Source organism: Mycteria americana, chromosome 6, assembly GCF_035582795.1.
Source record: "Mycteria americana isolate JAX WOST 10 ecotype Jacksonville Zoo and Gardens chromosome 6, USCA_MyAme_1.0, whole genome shotgun sequence".
In the NCBI taxonomy this organism is placed as follows: Eukaryota; Metazoa; Chordata; class Aves; order Ciconiiformes; family Ciconiidae; genus Mycteria; species Mycteria americana.
In genome coordinates this window covers 16,571,646-16,587,378 of record NC_134370.1, presented here as the reverse complement: position 1 = coordinate 16,587,378, position 15,733 = coordinate 16,571,646, and the positions used below count along the sequence as shown (strand labels likewise).

At 51.8% G+C, this 15,733-nt stretch overlaps 2 protein-coding genes across 4 annotated transcripts in view; one reads left to right on the top strand and one right to left on the bottom strand.

Moving 5' to 3' along the window:
- Window positions 1-2,077: 2,077 nt before the first annotated feature.
- Window positions 2,078-6,081, bottom strand: HPS6 (HPS6 biogenesis of lysosomal organelles complex 2 subunit 3). Its single transcript, XM_075504705.1, has 2 exons — window positions 6,049-6,081; window positions 2,078-5,747 (listed from the first exon to the last, which is right to left on the bottom strand). Exon 2 carries the CDS (start codon window positions 5,730-5,732, stop codon window positions 3,273-3,275), a length of 2,460 nt encoding a protein of 819 aa, XP_075360820.1. The 5' UTR covers window positions 5,733-5,747; window positions 6,049-6,081; the 3' UTR covers window positions 2,078-3,272.
- A 54-nt stretch (window positions 6,082-6,135) lies between these two features.
- The window catches only part of ARMH3 (armadillo like helical domain containing 3), a 135,056-nt gene continuing 125,458 nt past the window's right edge, over window positions 6,136-15,733 (top strand). The window contains exons 1-4 of one of the 3 annotated variants that reach the window (XM_075504702.1): window positions 6,136-6,598; window positions 13,993-14,104; window positions 14,578-14,634; window positions 14,770-14,916. In XM_075504702.1, the coding sequence (XP_075360817.1) occupies window positions 6,543-6,598; window positions 13,993-14,104; window positions 14,578-14,634; window positions 14,770-14,916 (372 nt within the window). In that variant the 5' untranslated portion in view covers window positions 6,136-6,542. Of the gene's footprint in view, window positions 6,599-6,628; window positions 7,185-13,240; window positions 13,376-13,992; window positions 14,105-14,577; window positions 14,635-14,769; window positions 14,917-15,733 lie in introns of those variants that run through there. The other 2 variants (XM_075504704.1, XM_075504703.1) reach the window with 2 other exon arrangements.

The following is a 15,733-nucleotide window of genomic DNA, read 5'->3' as shown; positions in this document are numbered from 1 at the left end:
ATCTGTGGGTTTCCAGTCAGTTTATGGGGTGCCTGCAGCCTGCACCTCCCTCCCTCTACTGGGTATGGTGGCATGGGGACTTTCAGTGTCCACCCCTGCATGTCCCACGCTGCTGCATGGCATGGACGGGCATGGTGAGAGCTGCATGCACAGATGAGCCAAGGGTGACTTGGTCTATACCTGTGGCATGGCGAGTGCAGGCATTGCTTTGTGCTGCTCCTTGGCTCAAGCACAGGGACCATCCCGAAGGCCAGGTCAGGCACAAGAGGCGTACGTGAGCAGCTTGACTCATTTCCTTCATTGCAAAGTCCAAGTGTCTCTGGAGCAAAGCAATGGGGCCAAGCTGGCCAGCTCACCCTCCGCTACATACATCTGCTTTATCACTTTTTCCATTTGCTTTCAGATCTTCTAATCGCTATTTTTTCCTTCAGGCGTTATCTGAAGCTGCACTGGCCTTACCTCCTGCTATCTCCCACCAGCACCCATCCTGACCGCAAAGAAAGCCCCGTGCTTGCCTATCACTCAGCTGAATCTGTCCTGCAGGGTGGCTCAGCCCCTGCTCCCCCCAGGGATGCTCACCCTTTCTGGTCCTTGGGGTGGGATTTCCCAGCACCCCCTTGGAAAGCATTCAGCTCAGTTTTGTCTCTTGCTCTGCTTTTGCTCTCCCCTACCCTGAACACTCCCTCAGCTTCCCAAATTGTGACTGCTTTCTGCTCGTCTAGGGGCCACGTGTGGAGGTCTCTGTCCCCAAGCCCCAGGCTGTCCCCACTGCACAGCGTTCCCCACTTCCTCTTCCCTTGCTGTGCCTCAGGGGCACCAGCCCATGCAGGACCGCTGCTGGCTTCAGTTTCCACTTGCTGGTTTTGTGGGCACTGCTGCCTCCCTGCTCAGCCTCCAGCCATGGTGTTTTTTCTCTGCAGAGCTAGTGCTGGAAGGCAGGGAGCTTGACCCTCCTCGTTTGCTTTGTCACCGTGGCCACATGCATCCAAATCCAGCCCCGGCAATGAAAATCTTCCCCCCACATTACTGCACAGCCTTTGCCAAGGTGTGGGGCTTGCTCTGAGAAGCTCCCCAGGGCAGCGTCCCAGGCCCTGGAGCCGTGGCTTTGAGAGGGGCCTGGGTCCATCGTCCTCCTCCTGAGCAGCCCTGAGAGGCAGGCGAGAGCAGTGTCAGACAGGGCCAGCAGCCGCTCGGGGAAGAGGCGAGGACGGCTCATTGCAAAACGCCCACAGTGGCTGCTGTCAGCTCCCCTTTCAGGCCAGGCTCCCTCTGCTCATGTGAGCGGCAGCTGCCAGAATCCACTTCCCTCGTGTGGGAGGGAAACTCGCGGCACCCCACAGACACAGCACAAGGCCCACCATAAGGAAGGTCTCGTCGATAACCAGCCAGCTTCTAGAGAACCGTTGCAGCAGTTCCTCTTCCCCTTTGCCAGGCTTTCCTCCACCACAGGGACTTTCTGCAGCTGAGCCCTTGTCTGGGGGAGGTCCTGCCACATCTTTACAGTGGTTTGACAAACTAGGATCCCTCCAACAGCAGCTCTGCCACTGCATGCCCAGGGCAGCAGACTCCCACCAGGGCCAGCCTGGTGCTCCCTGTTGCTGGTTTTCCAGCCAGGAACAAAGGGACAAGTTGCAGCTCTTGAGAAAAAATTCTCCCTTCCTCAACCCTAGCTTGGGCCCAGCCACAATTCCCCCACCAAGAAGCCCCAATGGCCTTTGGGGGCTGCTTGCAGCACCAAGCAGCTGCAGAGAGGATGGGAGCGAAGCCCAAGTAGGTCTCCTTGCTCCCAGCAATGTATGGGCTTGCCTTTGCCAAACCATGCACTGCCTGGGATGGTCACCTGCCTGCCAGTGCAGGGTCCTGCCTCCACGGCTTCGTAGTGGTAAAGGGCCAAGCACTGTGGAGGGAATGGGCTGTCCAGGCATAGCTGTTATCTCCAAGCCCCGCATGTACCAGCGGTGAGCCACGCTGGGCAGTACCATGGTGGGTTGAGCTTGGCCACTTTTCACTAGAAGCAAAACAAAACTGCCCTCCGCCTGAGGGTCTGCACCCTCAAAACATCCACCACCGCCCCAGCACTACTTTAGGAACCTTTATTTTTAAAAGGAGTCTTCCACACTTCACCCCACTCTCAAGAGGACTAATGCAGGTGAATCTCCCCCATCCCATCCCATCCCATCCCATCCCATCCCATCCCATCCCAGCAAGGCAGGAGGCAGCTCCTTCACACCACAGCCCGCATGCTGGGGCAAAGCCACAGCCGGGATCTCTCTCCCGGAGGAGCGGGCCAGGCAGCGAGCACCAGAGGGAGGCTGGAACCTCGATCTTCCTGCACAACTGCTCTCAAGTTACACTGACTTTGCAAACAGAGGCACGGTATGAGCCAGACAACCCTGACAAAGCCGCTTTGTGTGCAAAGGGCAAAGGTAGAGGAGATGGGAACAGAGGGCCTGGGCATCCTGCAGCATAATCTAAGCTTCCACAAAGGAAAGCGAGAGGCAGGGCCAGCCCCAAGCTCACACAGGCTGCTGCCAGCTTCTCAGCTCAGAAGAGAGTTCGGGTACCGTCTGGGATAGAGAGATAAGGGAATTAGGCTGCTCTCTTCAGCTAAGTAGCTGCAATCAGTCACAGCTACAGGACTGATCCCAGAGGAACTGCAGCGAGACAGCACACAGAGTGCTGCAGCTGCCAGCGCGTGTGCTGGGACCCCCAGTACCACGGAGCTGCACCACACTGGCATTTAGCATCTGACCGAGCCCAGAGCAGCAGGACTCGGTGACCCCACTGCAAGAAACGTGCCCAGTTTCTCACAGGCAGAGCTTGGAGGCAGCACCTAACCCACGGAGCAGAGAATGGCGGGGGGGAAGACTGTGTGTGTCCCTGCCCACCACTCCACCACCACTCCTAGAGGATCAGGGAAGTAGAAGTGAAGTTATAAAGGAGCCAAGCAAACTGAAAGTGCTTTGGGCAGGGAGCAGTTCTGTAGTCCTGTAGTGCAGCCAGTGCTTTCATCTGCAAATGCACCAGGCATTTGCTCCTCCACTGGGGCACACACAATTGCACTTGGTAGAAATAGCCAGAAAGCCTGCCCTGGCTTCAGATGAGATCCCCCAACCCCAGCCACCCAACAGACTCTTCGAGATGCTGCCGCAGGGAGGCTTCAGAAAGGAGCAGGCTTCCGTACTGCCAGGCAGGGCAGGATTTCCTGGGGTGGATGCGGCTTTCCCCTCCTCAGGCACCCAAGGCTTGGGATCCCATTGTGCTTCCCCCCTTCATGCAGTGTCACCCTGTACCAGTGCTGAGGGGGAGGAAGTCCTTGCCATGGGTGGCTGAGGGGCATCATCAGCCACTGCTTTTGAGGGGATCTTGTGCTCTCGGGGTGGGGTAGGAGGGGGGAAGATGGGGCTCTGCAAGGCATCTGAGTACATCTCATCCTGGACGCAGGGACGCTGCACAACCCTTTGCAGCAGTGGCTTGAGCAAGCCTACAGTCAGCTGGCTCCCCTCGCTGGAGAAGGGCACTGGGTCCTCCTGGGAGCGAGGGAGGTGCTGCAGGACCACCGTGAGGATGTCCGAGGCAGTGAGCTCAGCGGGGCACAGTGGCCACAGCGTGTCCAGATGAGGGTCTAGCTCCCGGTGCTGGGCAAACTCTGCCAGCAGCGTGGTGAATATCTCCTTGTTAAGCAAGGGGCTGAGCTTGGAGAACTTCTCTGCCACCTCCACCACCCGCTGCCACCGCTTCAGGCGGATGAGAAGGTGCAGAGCTTGCAGCACGGCCTTAGGCCTCTTGCTGCAGAGCAGCAGTTCGAGCTCCATCTCATCATCTGCCTCGCTGCGCTTGTTCTTCCTGGCCAGTACTCCCAGCGCTCTCTTGTACAGCGGCACCCGGCCCCCTGGGCCCTCCTTGCTGCTGTATGCCCAAGAGATGCTAACATACTGCTGGGTCAGCTCCACAAAACTGGGCAGCCACTTGGGTTTGAACCTCAGGAAGGAGGCGCAGATGAGCTCAAAGAGCGGGACCACCCCATTCTGACCCACCTCCTCCTGCTGCGGCCCTCCCAGGACCTTCTTCCACACCTCTGGGGTGGCCCTGGCTACCAAGAGGCCATCCCCATTCTGCTGCAGCTGCAGGCAGCTCCTTGTGGCCTTCCAGGCAGCCTTGGGGAAGGAGGCAAAGACAGAGTTCAGGTAGGCCAAGTTGTCCTTGTCCATGTCAGAGTGCAGAACACGGCTGACCTCCTGCTCCACCAATTCCTCACAGTAGCTTTCCACCTCACTCTCTGGGGCACACACCACACAGGTCTTGAGGAGCTCGAGGCTCATGTAGCTCTGCAGCTCCAGGCTCATTGTGCTCAACAGCTTGGCATAAGTGTCTTGGAGGCCTCGGGCTGGCTTCTGCTTCTGTTGGAGGCTGTGCTGCAGGATGGCAGCAAGGGCCACAGGAGCCTGGAACACACCACCTTTCTTCAACTTCTCCACTGTCAGCTTGGAGCTGCTGAGGCTCCTTCTCTGGTAGTATCTGCAGGCCTCCTCAAACACCATCTCCACCAGGCACGGCTCAGGCCTGCTGCTGTCCTCAGGTTTGGAGGAGCTGAAGCTGTAGATGCCGGTTTGAGTGAGGAGCTGGATGCTGTCCTCCTCTCCTGGGGACTCCAAGAAATGCACCTCTTTCATGCTCAGGATTTTCTTTTCTATGAGCCTTCCACTGTTCTGGTCAACAAGGTACAGGACCCCAGCCAGCACACAGGCCAGGATGCTGCCAAAGGTCTTCAGCTGGACAGGACTTCCTTGGGCCAGGGGGCCCTGCTCCAGATCAAAGATATGCCTCTGTGTCCCATCTGGCTCCACCATGTTCACAGCACCCTTCGTGCTCACCAGCAGCAGACCCCCACTGTTGGACACAGTGGAGGTGTGAATGTCCAGAGGTGCCAAACCTGAGAGAAGACCCACAGAGCCAAGCAGGAGCTTCCTGAAGTCTGACTCGCTGCTGGAGCGCAGCACCTTGCTGTGGACAAAGCCTGCAGAGGGGGCTGTGATGGTGAGCTTTGCCTTCTCAGGACGCCAGATGAGGAGGAATTTGGAAGTAGTGGCAAAGCTGGCAGCGGCAGGCACCAGGAAGACATGCTGGGGGGAGGCCAGGACCTGGTACTCAGGGCTGTTGTGCAGGACTATCCTTACGGTGCCCAGCCGCATGCCTTGCTCCCCCACCTCCAGAGCCCGGGTGCAGACACAGAACCTGAAGGCACACTTGCTCATGTCCGAGTGGGCATCCAGGGGAGGCCTCTCCTCACACCACACCAGGCTGGCTCCCTGGCTGCACACAGAGACAATTCGTGCCCGGGCACCCTGGCAGAGCTCCAGTGTCTGCAGCAGCTGCCAGCCCACGGCCACCACGAAATGCCAGACCTCGGCCCGGCCGTGTTCCCACACAATGGCCAGTACCCAGGAGTCCAATGTCACAGGGCTCTGCAGGAAGAGCAGTCCCACAAGGGCTGGCTGAGGCGGCTGCCAGTTCCTCTCCAGGTCAGCTCCGCTGATGCTGTGGCGCTGGAAGGCCACCACCCGGGGCAGGGGGGGCGGCCGGCTCTTCTGCAGGACCAAAAGGTGCTGCCCATCGGGGCTGGACTGGATAAGGCTGGGCTCTTCTCCCTGGCACAGCAGCTCCTGCAGCCAGTGGCCTCGGCTGAAGTCACTGAAGTCGGAGACCTGCCGCAGCATCCGGGCTGGCTTCATCTTGGGGCGCCCGCCCTGGTCACCGAGAGCATGCACCAGGGCGAGCAGGGGCACGGAGCTCCCGCTGCCACCGAGTCCCCTCCCAGTCCCCCCCGCTGCCCCCTGCTCCCCAGGGACTCTGGAGACCCTCCGACCCCCAGGGACCCCCGGGCACTCTCTTCCCCCGGCGAGCCCGTTCCGCGGGCACCAACCCCCCGAGGTACCTGCCGCGCCCCCAGTCCCCCGGACTCCCACCTCCGCCCGGGGGAACTCCCCGCTGCCCCGCCTCCCCCGGCACCCGCGGCCCCCCCTCCCGCCGGGACCCCGCGGGGCCTACCTGCCGCGGCGGCTGCCTGCCGGGGCCGGGGCCGGGGCCGGGGTCGGGGCCGGGGCCGAGGCGCCCCTCCACCGGGGCCGGGCCAGTAGCGGCTCGGCTCGGAACGACGCGGCACGGCGCTGCGCTGCGCAATCACGAGGCGGCGGGCTTCCGGGCAGAGCCGCGCCGCGCCGGTCCGGGCCGCCCCTCTCCTACTTCCGTCGCCGGTGCGGGGAGGGCGGCGGGGCCGCGGCCCGGGGACGGCCTGCGAGGTGTCGCAGGCGGAAGGGCCATTTTTTACTGGGGGGTGGGTGTGTCAGTCTCCTCAGGGGCAGGCGAGCTCCGTCCGGCCCGGGAAGGAGTCTCCCCGCCGCTGCCCTTGCCCGCCCCGCCCGCGGCTGCCGCTGGGGAGCGGGGCCGCCCGGGGAACCGTCGGGCGGCGAGCCCCGGCTCTGACAGCGCCCCCCGCCCACCGGCGGCGCTAGGACCGCGCGGCGCGGGCCCCCTCGAAGCGCATGCGCGGCGTGGCCGGCGGCGCCTGCGCATTGGGAAGGGGAACGGCTGCCCGCAGGTAAGTGCTGGGGATCGGGGGGGACGCGGCCCCCCCAGCGCCGCGGGGCCAGGCCACGCCCCCGCCGCCCCTCCTGAGCCGGCGCCCCGGCCCGGGCCCGCGGCGGGGGGCGGCACCGGCTGCTGGGGCTCCGCCGCCGCGGGGGATCTCCGCGGGGCGGGGACGCCGTCCGCCGCGAGGGGCCTCTCCTGGCACCTTCTCCCGGCGGCGGCGGCGGGGCGGCCCGCCGACCCGCCCGCCGCTGGCCACGCCGGGGTGCCCCGCAGGCCCGGCTCTCAGGGACGCTGGGGAGCCTCCCCCCGGCCTTTGGGCAGCCGGTGCGGGCGGCCCCGTGCCGGGGGTCTCGGGGTGGGGGCGGGGAGCGAAGCCTGCTTCGCCACAGCCCCTTTCGCGGGCCGGTGAGCCCGGGCTGTGTCAGGGCCCCTCGCTGCCCGCCCTGCCCTGCGTGAGGCCTGGCCGCCTCCCGGAAACTTCGGGCGTGCGGGAGGAGTTTTACACGAGTCTGTTGCTTAAGAAGTTGTCGGTCCTTTCCCTGCCTGCAGTGCTGCCGTTACCAGTAATTACGCGTTACCACCGCCTTGCCCCAGTGAGTGCCTTTGGGTGCCGTGCAGCGAGTGCTGCCTTGCCTGAGGAGGCCTCGCAGCAGCCTGGAGGTGCCCAGCTCTTTGGCCCTGCTGGTGCCGCTGCTCGTGGTGGTCACGGTGTCAGCTGGCTGCTGAAATGGTTTGGGTTCAAGAGAACTCCTTCTAGAAAAAGAATGAGCAGGGCGTATTCTTTTATCATTGATCACTCTCATGATCTGGTTTACCTCATGGTCCAACAAGCACTTGTACTGGCAAAGCAAAGGGGAGCAGTAAGCAGTGGTAAAGGAGTGGGAACTTGTTATGTTTATTATGCTGAAGGCAGAGGCAGCTTGCTACATAAGCGAGCTTGCAGCCTCAGTCAAAACCCTGTTGTGTGTGTCACTGTAAGAAAGTTTGCTCTTAAGCAGAGACTGTAATCTGAATATATGATGAGAGCCAATTTGGGCTGAGCAGGTGGGTGGAATTTGCAGAGCAATAAGATAATTTGGATCATTGCGGTATGATTGCAGTTCACCAGCTGTTTGAGCTCTAGTAGGAAGTGTGACAAAAATTTTTAAGAGGAATTTCAGGTGGGGGAAAAAAGGACATCAGTTTGCCTTTCCAGTAATAATTGCGTAATCCTCTGTCTCTGTCACTTAGGGCACTTTTTGCTGTGTGCAAAGAAACTCTGCAGGCGGGGTATATATATTAACATAAAAATGTTAAACAGTTATTGGCTAGCATGCATGAAAGAAACAGTGGGGCTTTAATGAGCTGCTAGGCTAAGCATTCATCGGCTCACCACCCTTGCTAACACACCAGGAGCAACACAGACATTCCTCAGGAGGGGAAGGGTCAGCCTCTGCTGCTCAGAGTTGCTGAGTTGCTGTATTTTGGCTCCCTGGTGGGGTGTTTTTTTTGTTTGCTTTAGGACTTACACCTTTTTATGTTTGTGTTTTTCTTCCTGAGTGCTTGTGCTACTAATGGTCCATATCTCAAAAATGTTACCTCTCTGCAGCTCTACCTTTCTTATCTTGGCGTGGCTCTACTGTGCAGCTTCTTAGAACATAGCAGCTTCCTCAGAAGTCGGAGCCAAGGTCATGCAGCTGTGCTGTATTCAGTATGGGCCTTGGATCCACACCAGAAGCTGAAGTCATGGCAAAAAAGGCAGGGGAAGGTTACAGGGAGAGTGTTTTTCTTCAGAAGGAAGACATCTGAAAAGGTCTCCGAGTGGCATGAGCTTTTAGGTGGGAGTGTAGAGACAGTGCAGAATATTTCATGGTAAACTAGACGGGATGGATTCTGAAGGGCTTGAAAAGTGAAAACCCAAAGAGACTTTCTGAGAGAGCTGGGCATTGTAGCCAGGAATACAGAAAGGAAGCGTGATGAAATGAAAAAATTAATTTGTAAAAATGGTATGAACAGATGGAGGTGGAAGCATGTGATGCTTGTCTAGATGGACTTGACAGGAAGAAGCTTAACTAGCCCTTGGTGTGAAATTGATGGATTGGGTGTTATTTTAACTGATAGAAATGAAAGGCAATTATGGATGAAGTGTTAAAAATGTAGCTTGGATGTTATTCTTTTACATCATTGCTAAAGCAGGTGTAGAGGGAGGTAGTCTGTGGCTGTATCTGCATTATGAAGCTGTTTTTCCTGTTTTTTAAGGGGGGAAAAGTAGGTCAGTAGTGGTGTAGCTTTAGATTGTACTATGTGGAAGCACATATACTGCTACTGCTCTGAGTGGGATGGAAGGGCTTGCTAGTAAAAATACATATACTGGGACTGTGCTGGAGATTATGTTGCTTGGTGCTGCAGAAAAAGAAGTAGGATCTATGTGGGTTTTTGTTGTCAGCACACCCTCAGAATATATTTCTCGTTATATACTGCATGAAGGCACCTGGAAATTCTGCCAGATGGATCCAAGGCTTGTGTGCTGTGAGTGTTACTGTTTCCCTGGTTGGTGGGTTGAGCACCTTACGGTTGTAAGGGAAGGTACAGTCTGAGCAGTTTTCATTCCAATGGACAATATACAAATAAGGTTGTAAAGAATGGATGAAATATAAAAGCAGCACAGATCTACTAGCACAAACTGTAACCGCCAGCGCAAGAGTTGGTGGAGAGTAAGCTGCAAAAGGGCTTATAGCAGGAATTTGGTCATGATGGTTGCTAAAGCCTTGACAAAATCTAGCCCAACGTGTTCCTCCTCCCTCTGTTTTCACTAGCGGTCTGCCAGACTGCTGCTGGGTGGTCCTGGGGGTTTTAATACTGGAGGCTGAACTGGGTCAAGGCACAGTCTGTGCATTGGGATTCGTAAACTCTGGTGCTGGGTGCAGATTGTCTGTTGCTTCCGGTGATGGACGAATGCTGGAACCTGTGTTTTAACTGCCTGTTGCTCAGGTCCAATATTGACTCTGCAGATTCATCACATGGATTAAGTGCAAGGTTTTCCTGGAGCCTCACCGAAGAGTTTAATGAGTACTTGGCTTATAACGCATTGCTTTAGAAGCTATAGGTTAGCTTTTAGTCAGGGGTTTATCCCCCTCCCTTGCGTGATTGAGATAATTTTTGAACAACTTTCCTTCAGACTTGAGTGATATACCTGCAAAACACCTTGAAAGGCAAAGTGTGATCACACTGGGTCCCAAGTGCATGCAATTGGTGGTGGGGGTGATTAGCCTTGAAATATTTAAACAAGTGAGTCCAATCTTAGTAGCAGTGGCATGTTGAAGGATATTGGATTCTAAAAGCGAAAGTATCTCAGTTCTTATTCAGAGTCTTTATAAATATTGATTGAGGTCCAGGGCTTTGGCACTAACAAACTAATATAGATCACATCATTTGCACTACCTTTTTCAGATAGGGAATAAATGGTTTTCCAAGTGAGTAAATATGTGAAAATACCATTTTATGTCATCTGTTTGTTTTCTTTTTATTTAGCCAAGAAGTGGTACAGTGCATTTTTTTTTGAGGGGTCCACAGTGAAAAAAATACACTTATTCATGTTAGGTTTTATGTGGGGTTGTGTATATGCATCTGTAATCTTGAAAACTTTCAGGTTTGTTAGCCTAGGCAATTAAATGCAAAATACAGTGCTTGATGGGCTGCATGCAAGATTACAGAAGTTACAAGTTTTGGATCCTAATGTCATTATAGTGTAGATGTGCATGAGTGTTATGTTCTCTACAGTAGTATTTTTGCTATTATAAGATGAGATGATCTGTGGAATTATAAGTCTGTACAGGAGCTGTGACAATGTGGAGCAGCCACAGTTTTCAATGTGCACACGTCTGAGTAAACCTCAGACTCAAAATGTCAAGTTAATTTTTCCTGTAGATATTCTAACGAAAAGCTAACAGAGGTGTGTTCATCAGAATGTCACATGTTTGGTTGGAATCTCTGCTATGAGTTCTGGAATGAAATGGAAAGGAGGTGGATGGTTGGATGTGCTCATCCCTTTCTTCCTGACTGGATCAGCTGATCCCAGGGTTGATGAGAGATAAAGCAAGAGTCTGCCTGAACTTCGTCTGCCATGGCTTTTATCTTCCTGCCTTTGAGCTGCCAAGGCTCGTGCTCTGTCGAGGTTTCTTTTAGTTCCAGCTGAAGCATCTTGGATGTTGTGCTGCACAGCAAAGTACTTGCTGTTCTAAAAATCCACATGCGTGTGCTTCTCTTTGCCCTGAGGGGTAGTTCTCCTGTGCAGGCAGTGGCTACAGCAGGATTCACTCAGCATCATGTGTTAATGTGACTGACCTATTGACAGAATAAATTATCTATTTGAACCTAAAATGTGGAAAATGCACTGATGCTTTTTAAATGTGATGCGTTTAAAGGATAATTGTTAACTATATTCCATGTCGTTTTCATAAGCTGTCATGGCATCCTGATAATTTGACACCTCTACAACTTACTTATAAATGTTTTGTGCATTTAACTGTTGTTTTCTGCAGCTGCCTAGAAGGTCCCCATTAGCAAAATGCAGTTTCCTGTTTCTGTCTTTATGACATCTAGAAAATGTAATTGCATAAAATGAAGAGAAAAAGCCATTTGTACAGCCTGATCATCATAGGTCATGAAATAAGCACAGCCTAATAAAGCATTGGCATGCAAGGCGACTTTTACTTTTCTCCCCTTGCTCTTCTGTATGCTCATTTGTAGAATAGCAAATTATAAACAAGAACATTATTTAATCCTTGCCTCTAGCAGTTGTGTTTGTATGTGCTCTGTGCAGCTTTGGTTGAGAGAATATGAATCCCAAGTCCCATTTTGACAGAGACTAGAATTTTCACATGATCATGCAATCCCTCTGATGCTCACCCAGCATCAAACCTTTGTGTTTTGTGGGATTTAGATTTTTCTGTCTTTCTGGAAATGTAGGAAAAGTGTTAAAATGCAGCTCTCAAAGTCCAGGGACTAAGCAGAGCGTTATTGATCCCTTCCCATTCACGTACACGTTTGATGTGAGAACACTGACCTAGAAGCACTGAGAGTTAGTTTATTAGTTTTGACATTGGGATTCGTTAGCTGTAATTCAATTAGAGGCACGCTGATGGATGTGTTTGTATGCTGGGGCTGGCAGCTGCTTTAGGTTCAGAAACTTACAGTTCTAGTTGGGAAACTGTTTTGTGCAATCTTGGGTAAGATTTGTATTGCTAGGCTAAAAGTGACATCGTTCTTGATTTGGTTTTTAATAGATTTCTCTCTGTTTCCAATTATGTTTCTAATTAGAATAATGTCTTATTTCCCATGACAGTTTAAAAATAATGCAAAGTCTGTAAAAGAGAAGCTATCAAGATGATTGAATAATCTTTTCTTTTTCGTTTGTTAGACTGAAACCTTTTTCCATCTTAATTGGATATATAGACCTACTAGGCTACGGGAATAATTTCGGTATTTACAGCAGGTTATGGTGCAGTAGTGGCTAAGCTTTCTTCTGTCAATATGTCTTGGGGCTGTTTCCATTCTCACCCCAGCACACACACCAGCCATTAACCAGCCAGCTGTGCATATTCCCTTTCTAGCAGGAAGACAGAACACCTCTCTGCCTTTCTGTGTAAATCTCAGCTTTTCAGGTGTGAGATCTGCTGCTCTCTGTCCTACCCTCTGCTTTCCCACCCAGGCAAAGGTCCTTCCCTTCACACGTGGGGTAGGGTTTTTTGCAGCAGCGTTGTTTCTCCAGGCCCAAAGATGTTTTCCTGCCACTTAGAACTGAGATTTATGGCTCAAAGGGTGGATGTCTGAATAACCGACACTGGGAGCCTGAGAGTCGTAGTTGAGAACATAGTTGTAGTTAAGACAATCAAAAGCTGTCTGCAGTGGAAAGAATGTAGAAGAGATCTGGAACTGGCATTCAGTAGTTTCTGGAGCTTGCTCTGTGAGGTAAAGATCTAAACATGCTGTGGTTGTGGAAGGGCTTCAGGCAGTCTGGGATGGAGGCTAAATCCAAAGGTGTCTCCATGGCTGCCAGCTCAGAAAGCTCTGGGGTCTTAAATGCTGACTGCAGTGAACTTACCCCTCTATGCATAATGTAGCATGGCTGAGTGCAGCTGCCACAAGAGCCTGCCTGTGTTTTTCTGGAGCATGACTTAAGTCAAGCCTCTGCCTGAGCTATGCTGCTGCCGTGTGTGTAATTACCTTTGGAGGTATGGGAGAAAGGTTGGGAGCTCAGGGATATGAGAAGGGATGGCATTCCCTTTCTGCTAAGTATCTCTGACAGTGCTGCAGTGATAGAGGAGGTTAGAACAGTGCTAAAGCTGTGATGCTTGCCAGAAAAATCTGTGATTGCAGATAAATACATATTTGCAAGGTCAGAGTGGTGATGTGCTTTGTAGCATCAGACATGAGGTTGAGAGTACATGGCAAGTCATGCGTTCTGACTCTCAGCCCCTGGAATGGGTTGACTGTCACAGGAGGTTCAGGACTACAGCTATGGCTGTTACTTTTTGTAACAGCTCATTTTGTAATAATGATACTTCTTTTTTTTTCTTAATAGGATAGCCAGTAAGCATGAGACACCAATTACTTGTAGTAAAACCTGTTTGTGTTTCTAGAAAACCCTTTGCTGTCAAATGGATCAGGAAATTCATCTGGTTTAAATAAAAAAATCCCTGCAAAGCTTCTCCCTTGAATTCCTCCATCCTCCTCCCAAAACTGAACCACGTGTGATGCTTTTGAGGCTGGGGTTCTTCTCTGGCTTGCAGAGCAGCTGGCATAGGTGAGGGATGCCAAGGTGCAGAGGTAGGGATGAGCAATGGTGGCAGGAATGCTTTAGGGAGGCTTTGCAGCCAAATGTTTCCTAGTATTGGATGCCACTGCAGAGTGCAAAAGCAGAATTTGAAGTGCTTTAGTAGGCAGCAAATTAAACAGGTAAGAGAAGACTTTTTCAAACAGTTTCAGGAGCTTTTTGTCACAAGATGTCCTTGAGGCTTGACCAGCATCAAAAAGGACTGGGTGCCCATTTGATAACAAGTATCACAGTTCATGCAATGAGATTAAAAAATACATACTTTTCTAGATGTAAACTGCATTGGTCTGGTTCATGAGTCAGTTTCTAGCAGAGAAGAATTAAGAAAACTTATCCATAAGGAGCTTATTCTGTATCTGTCTGTGTCTGGACTTTTGCATCTTTCTTTGAAATAGGATGTAGGACTAGATGGGACCTTTGATCTGATTTCTTATCTGGTATGGTTATTAAAGCCCCTACTTTCAGCTTGTGAGAGACTATTAGTATTTCAGTGGAGTGAAAAAGTCTTTAATGATTGAGGCAGGCCAGATATGCCTTGAAGAAAAGTTCAAGTTTCCTTAGCCCTTTTTGTCTATTCTTACCTTCAGGGTATACAGCATGGCCCAAACAGAGAAGAAAGGTGGGCTGCTCCGGAAATCTTCAGCCTCCAAGAAGCCATTGAAGGAGAAAGTTGTGCTGATGTATGATGAGATTTTCACGGTAAGGAATTGAGCATCTCTTCTTTCTAATGTGTTGTGTTAAATTTTCTTGGTTTAGTTTGTACTGAGGGCTCTGCGTGGCGGATTCTTTTCCCAAGGTAAGGACTGCACAGTGCAGGCACATGCTTCAGGCTTTCCTACTGTCATGCAGAGCTCTGTATTCTGCTCTCTTCCTTAATGTCACCTTGTCCTGTTGTCTGCCAGGACCATTTGTGATCTATGGGAAATCACAGCTTTTCAAGTATTTCTCAAAAAATAATCCAGAAAATAAACAGAGGCATCCCAATTGAGAGGTGCTTCTGTTTGTCCTTCTGTTTCTGGGAATCTGTGTAGACAGAATTCTATACTGTGAGACCATTTGGTCATCCAGTGGGATGATGCTGACTCTGAGCTACTCATGATAATGATTTTCTTTAAATTCTGCCTGAATGATTTCTTCTTATTTGGTCTCATGGCTGTTCCTTTTCCTTTCAGACAGAGGACCCCAGTAAATGCAACCCTAGGTTTTGGGAGGAGCTGTTTCTCATGAAGGTAACGGGAATTGAACATCCTCTGATTTGCTGCTGCTGTTCTGCCTACGCAGTGGCAGACTGTCTGTGCAAGGATTTGCGTTTCTAACGTGTCAGTGGTTGTGTAACATGCATGAACTGCTTCTTAACCTGACAGGTCAACTTGGAATATCTAGAAGGCAAGCTGGAGGCTCTGGATGGGGAGGAGTTAATGAAGATAAAAGATAACATCAACTGCTTGTTTCAGCACTGCATCCAGGCACTGGGTGAGGAGCACCCAATCAGAGTGGTCAATGCATTACAGGTACCACGCTGAGAGCTAGGGAATGCTCTCTTTTGCTTCTGATGAGGCAATATATTTGCTGCTGGTATCAAACATCTTGTGATCATTTCTTTGCTTCTGAGGAGAAGTCATGTCTACAGAGCAGTTGCTACTTACTGTCTGTGGAGGTTACAAGCATTCATAGTCTCTTTAGTCTTTGAAGAACAATAGCTTGTTTCAGAATTCAAGAGGATCTGGTGATGCAGGATGAAGCGGATGGCAATGGGGGGACAAGAGGGGCTTGTTCACACTGCAGGCTGTCAGTTTGGGGGCTCAAGAGTACTCTGTGTAGCTTTGTCTGTATTCTGCTTTCTCCTGTTCTCCATCATTTCAGCCTCCTTTTTGAATTTCCATGTGGGTCAAAAATGAAATAAAGCTCTAGAGAAGTTGGTGTGAAATTTATACAGGGGACTGGCCCTGCTGGACACTTCCTAATTGGAAGCTGTGAATAATTGTCACCCAAAATTAACAGACATTTTCCTGCAGGTTGCTCCTTACCAAAGCTATGCTATCCTCAGTCTTGATGTTTGATGTTATTACTTCACAGGCTGATTCTTACAGTTTGGTAAATGCATTTGTCTCAGCTTCTCTCAGCTATAGGAATACAGGATATGAATTTCAGGTTTGGAGAAGTCACCTGTAGGAGACATTGGACAGGCAGTAGGCTGGGAAAAGTTGATTTAAAACAGAATATGTACACCTCTGACATACAATCTTGCATTGTTTTGTTCTTCTTCTTCTTCTTCTTCTTCTTCTTATTATTATTAGAATTAGTTTGAAAGGATGCTATTAAATATTG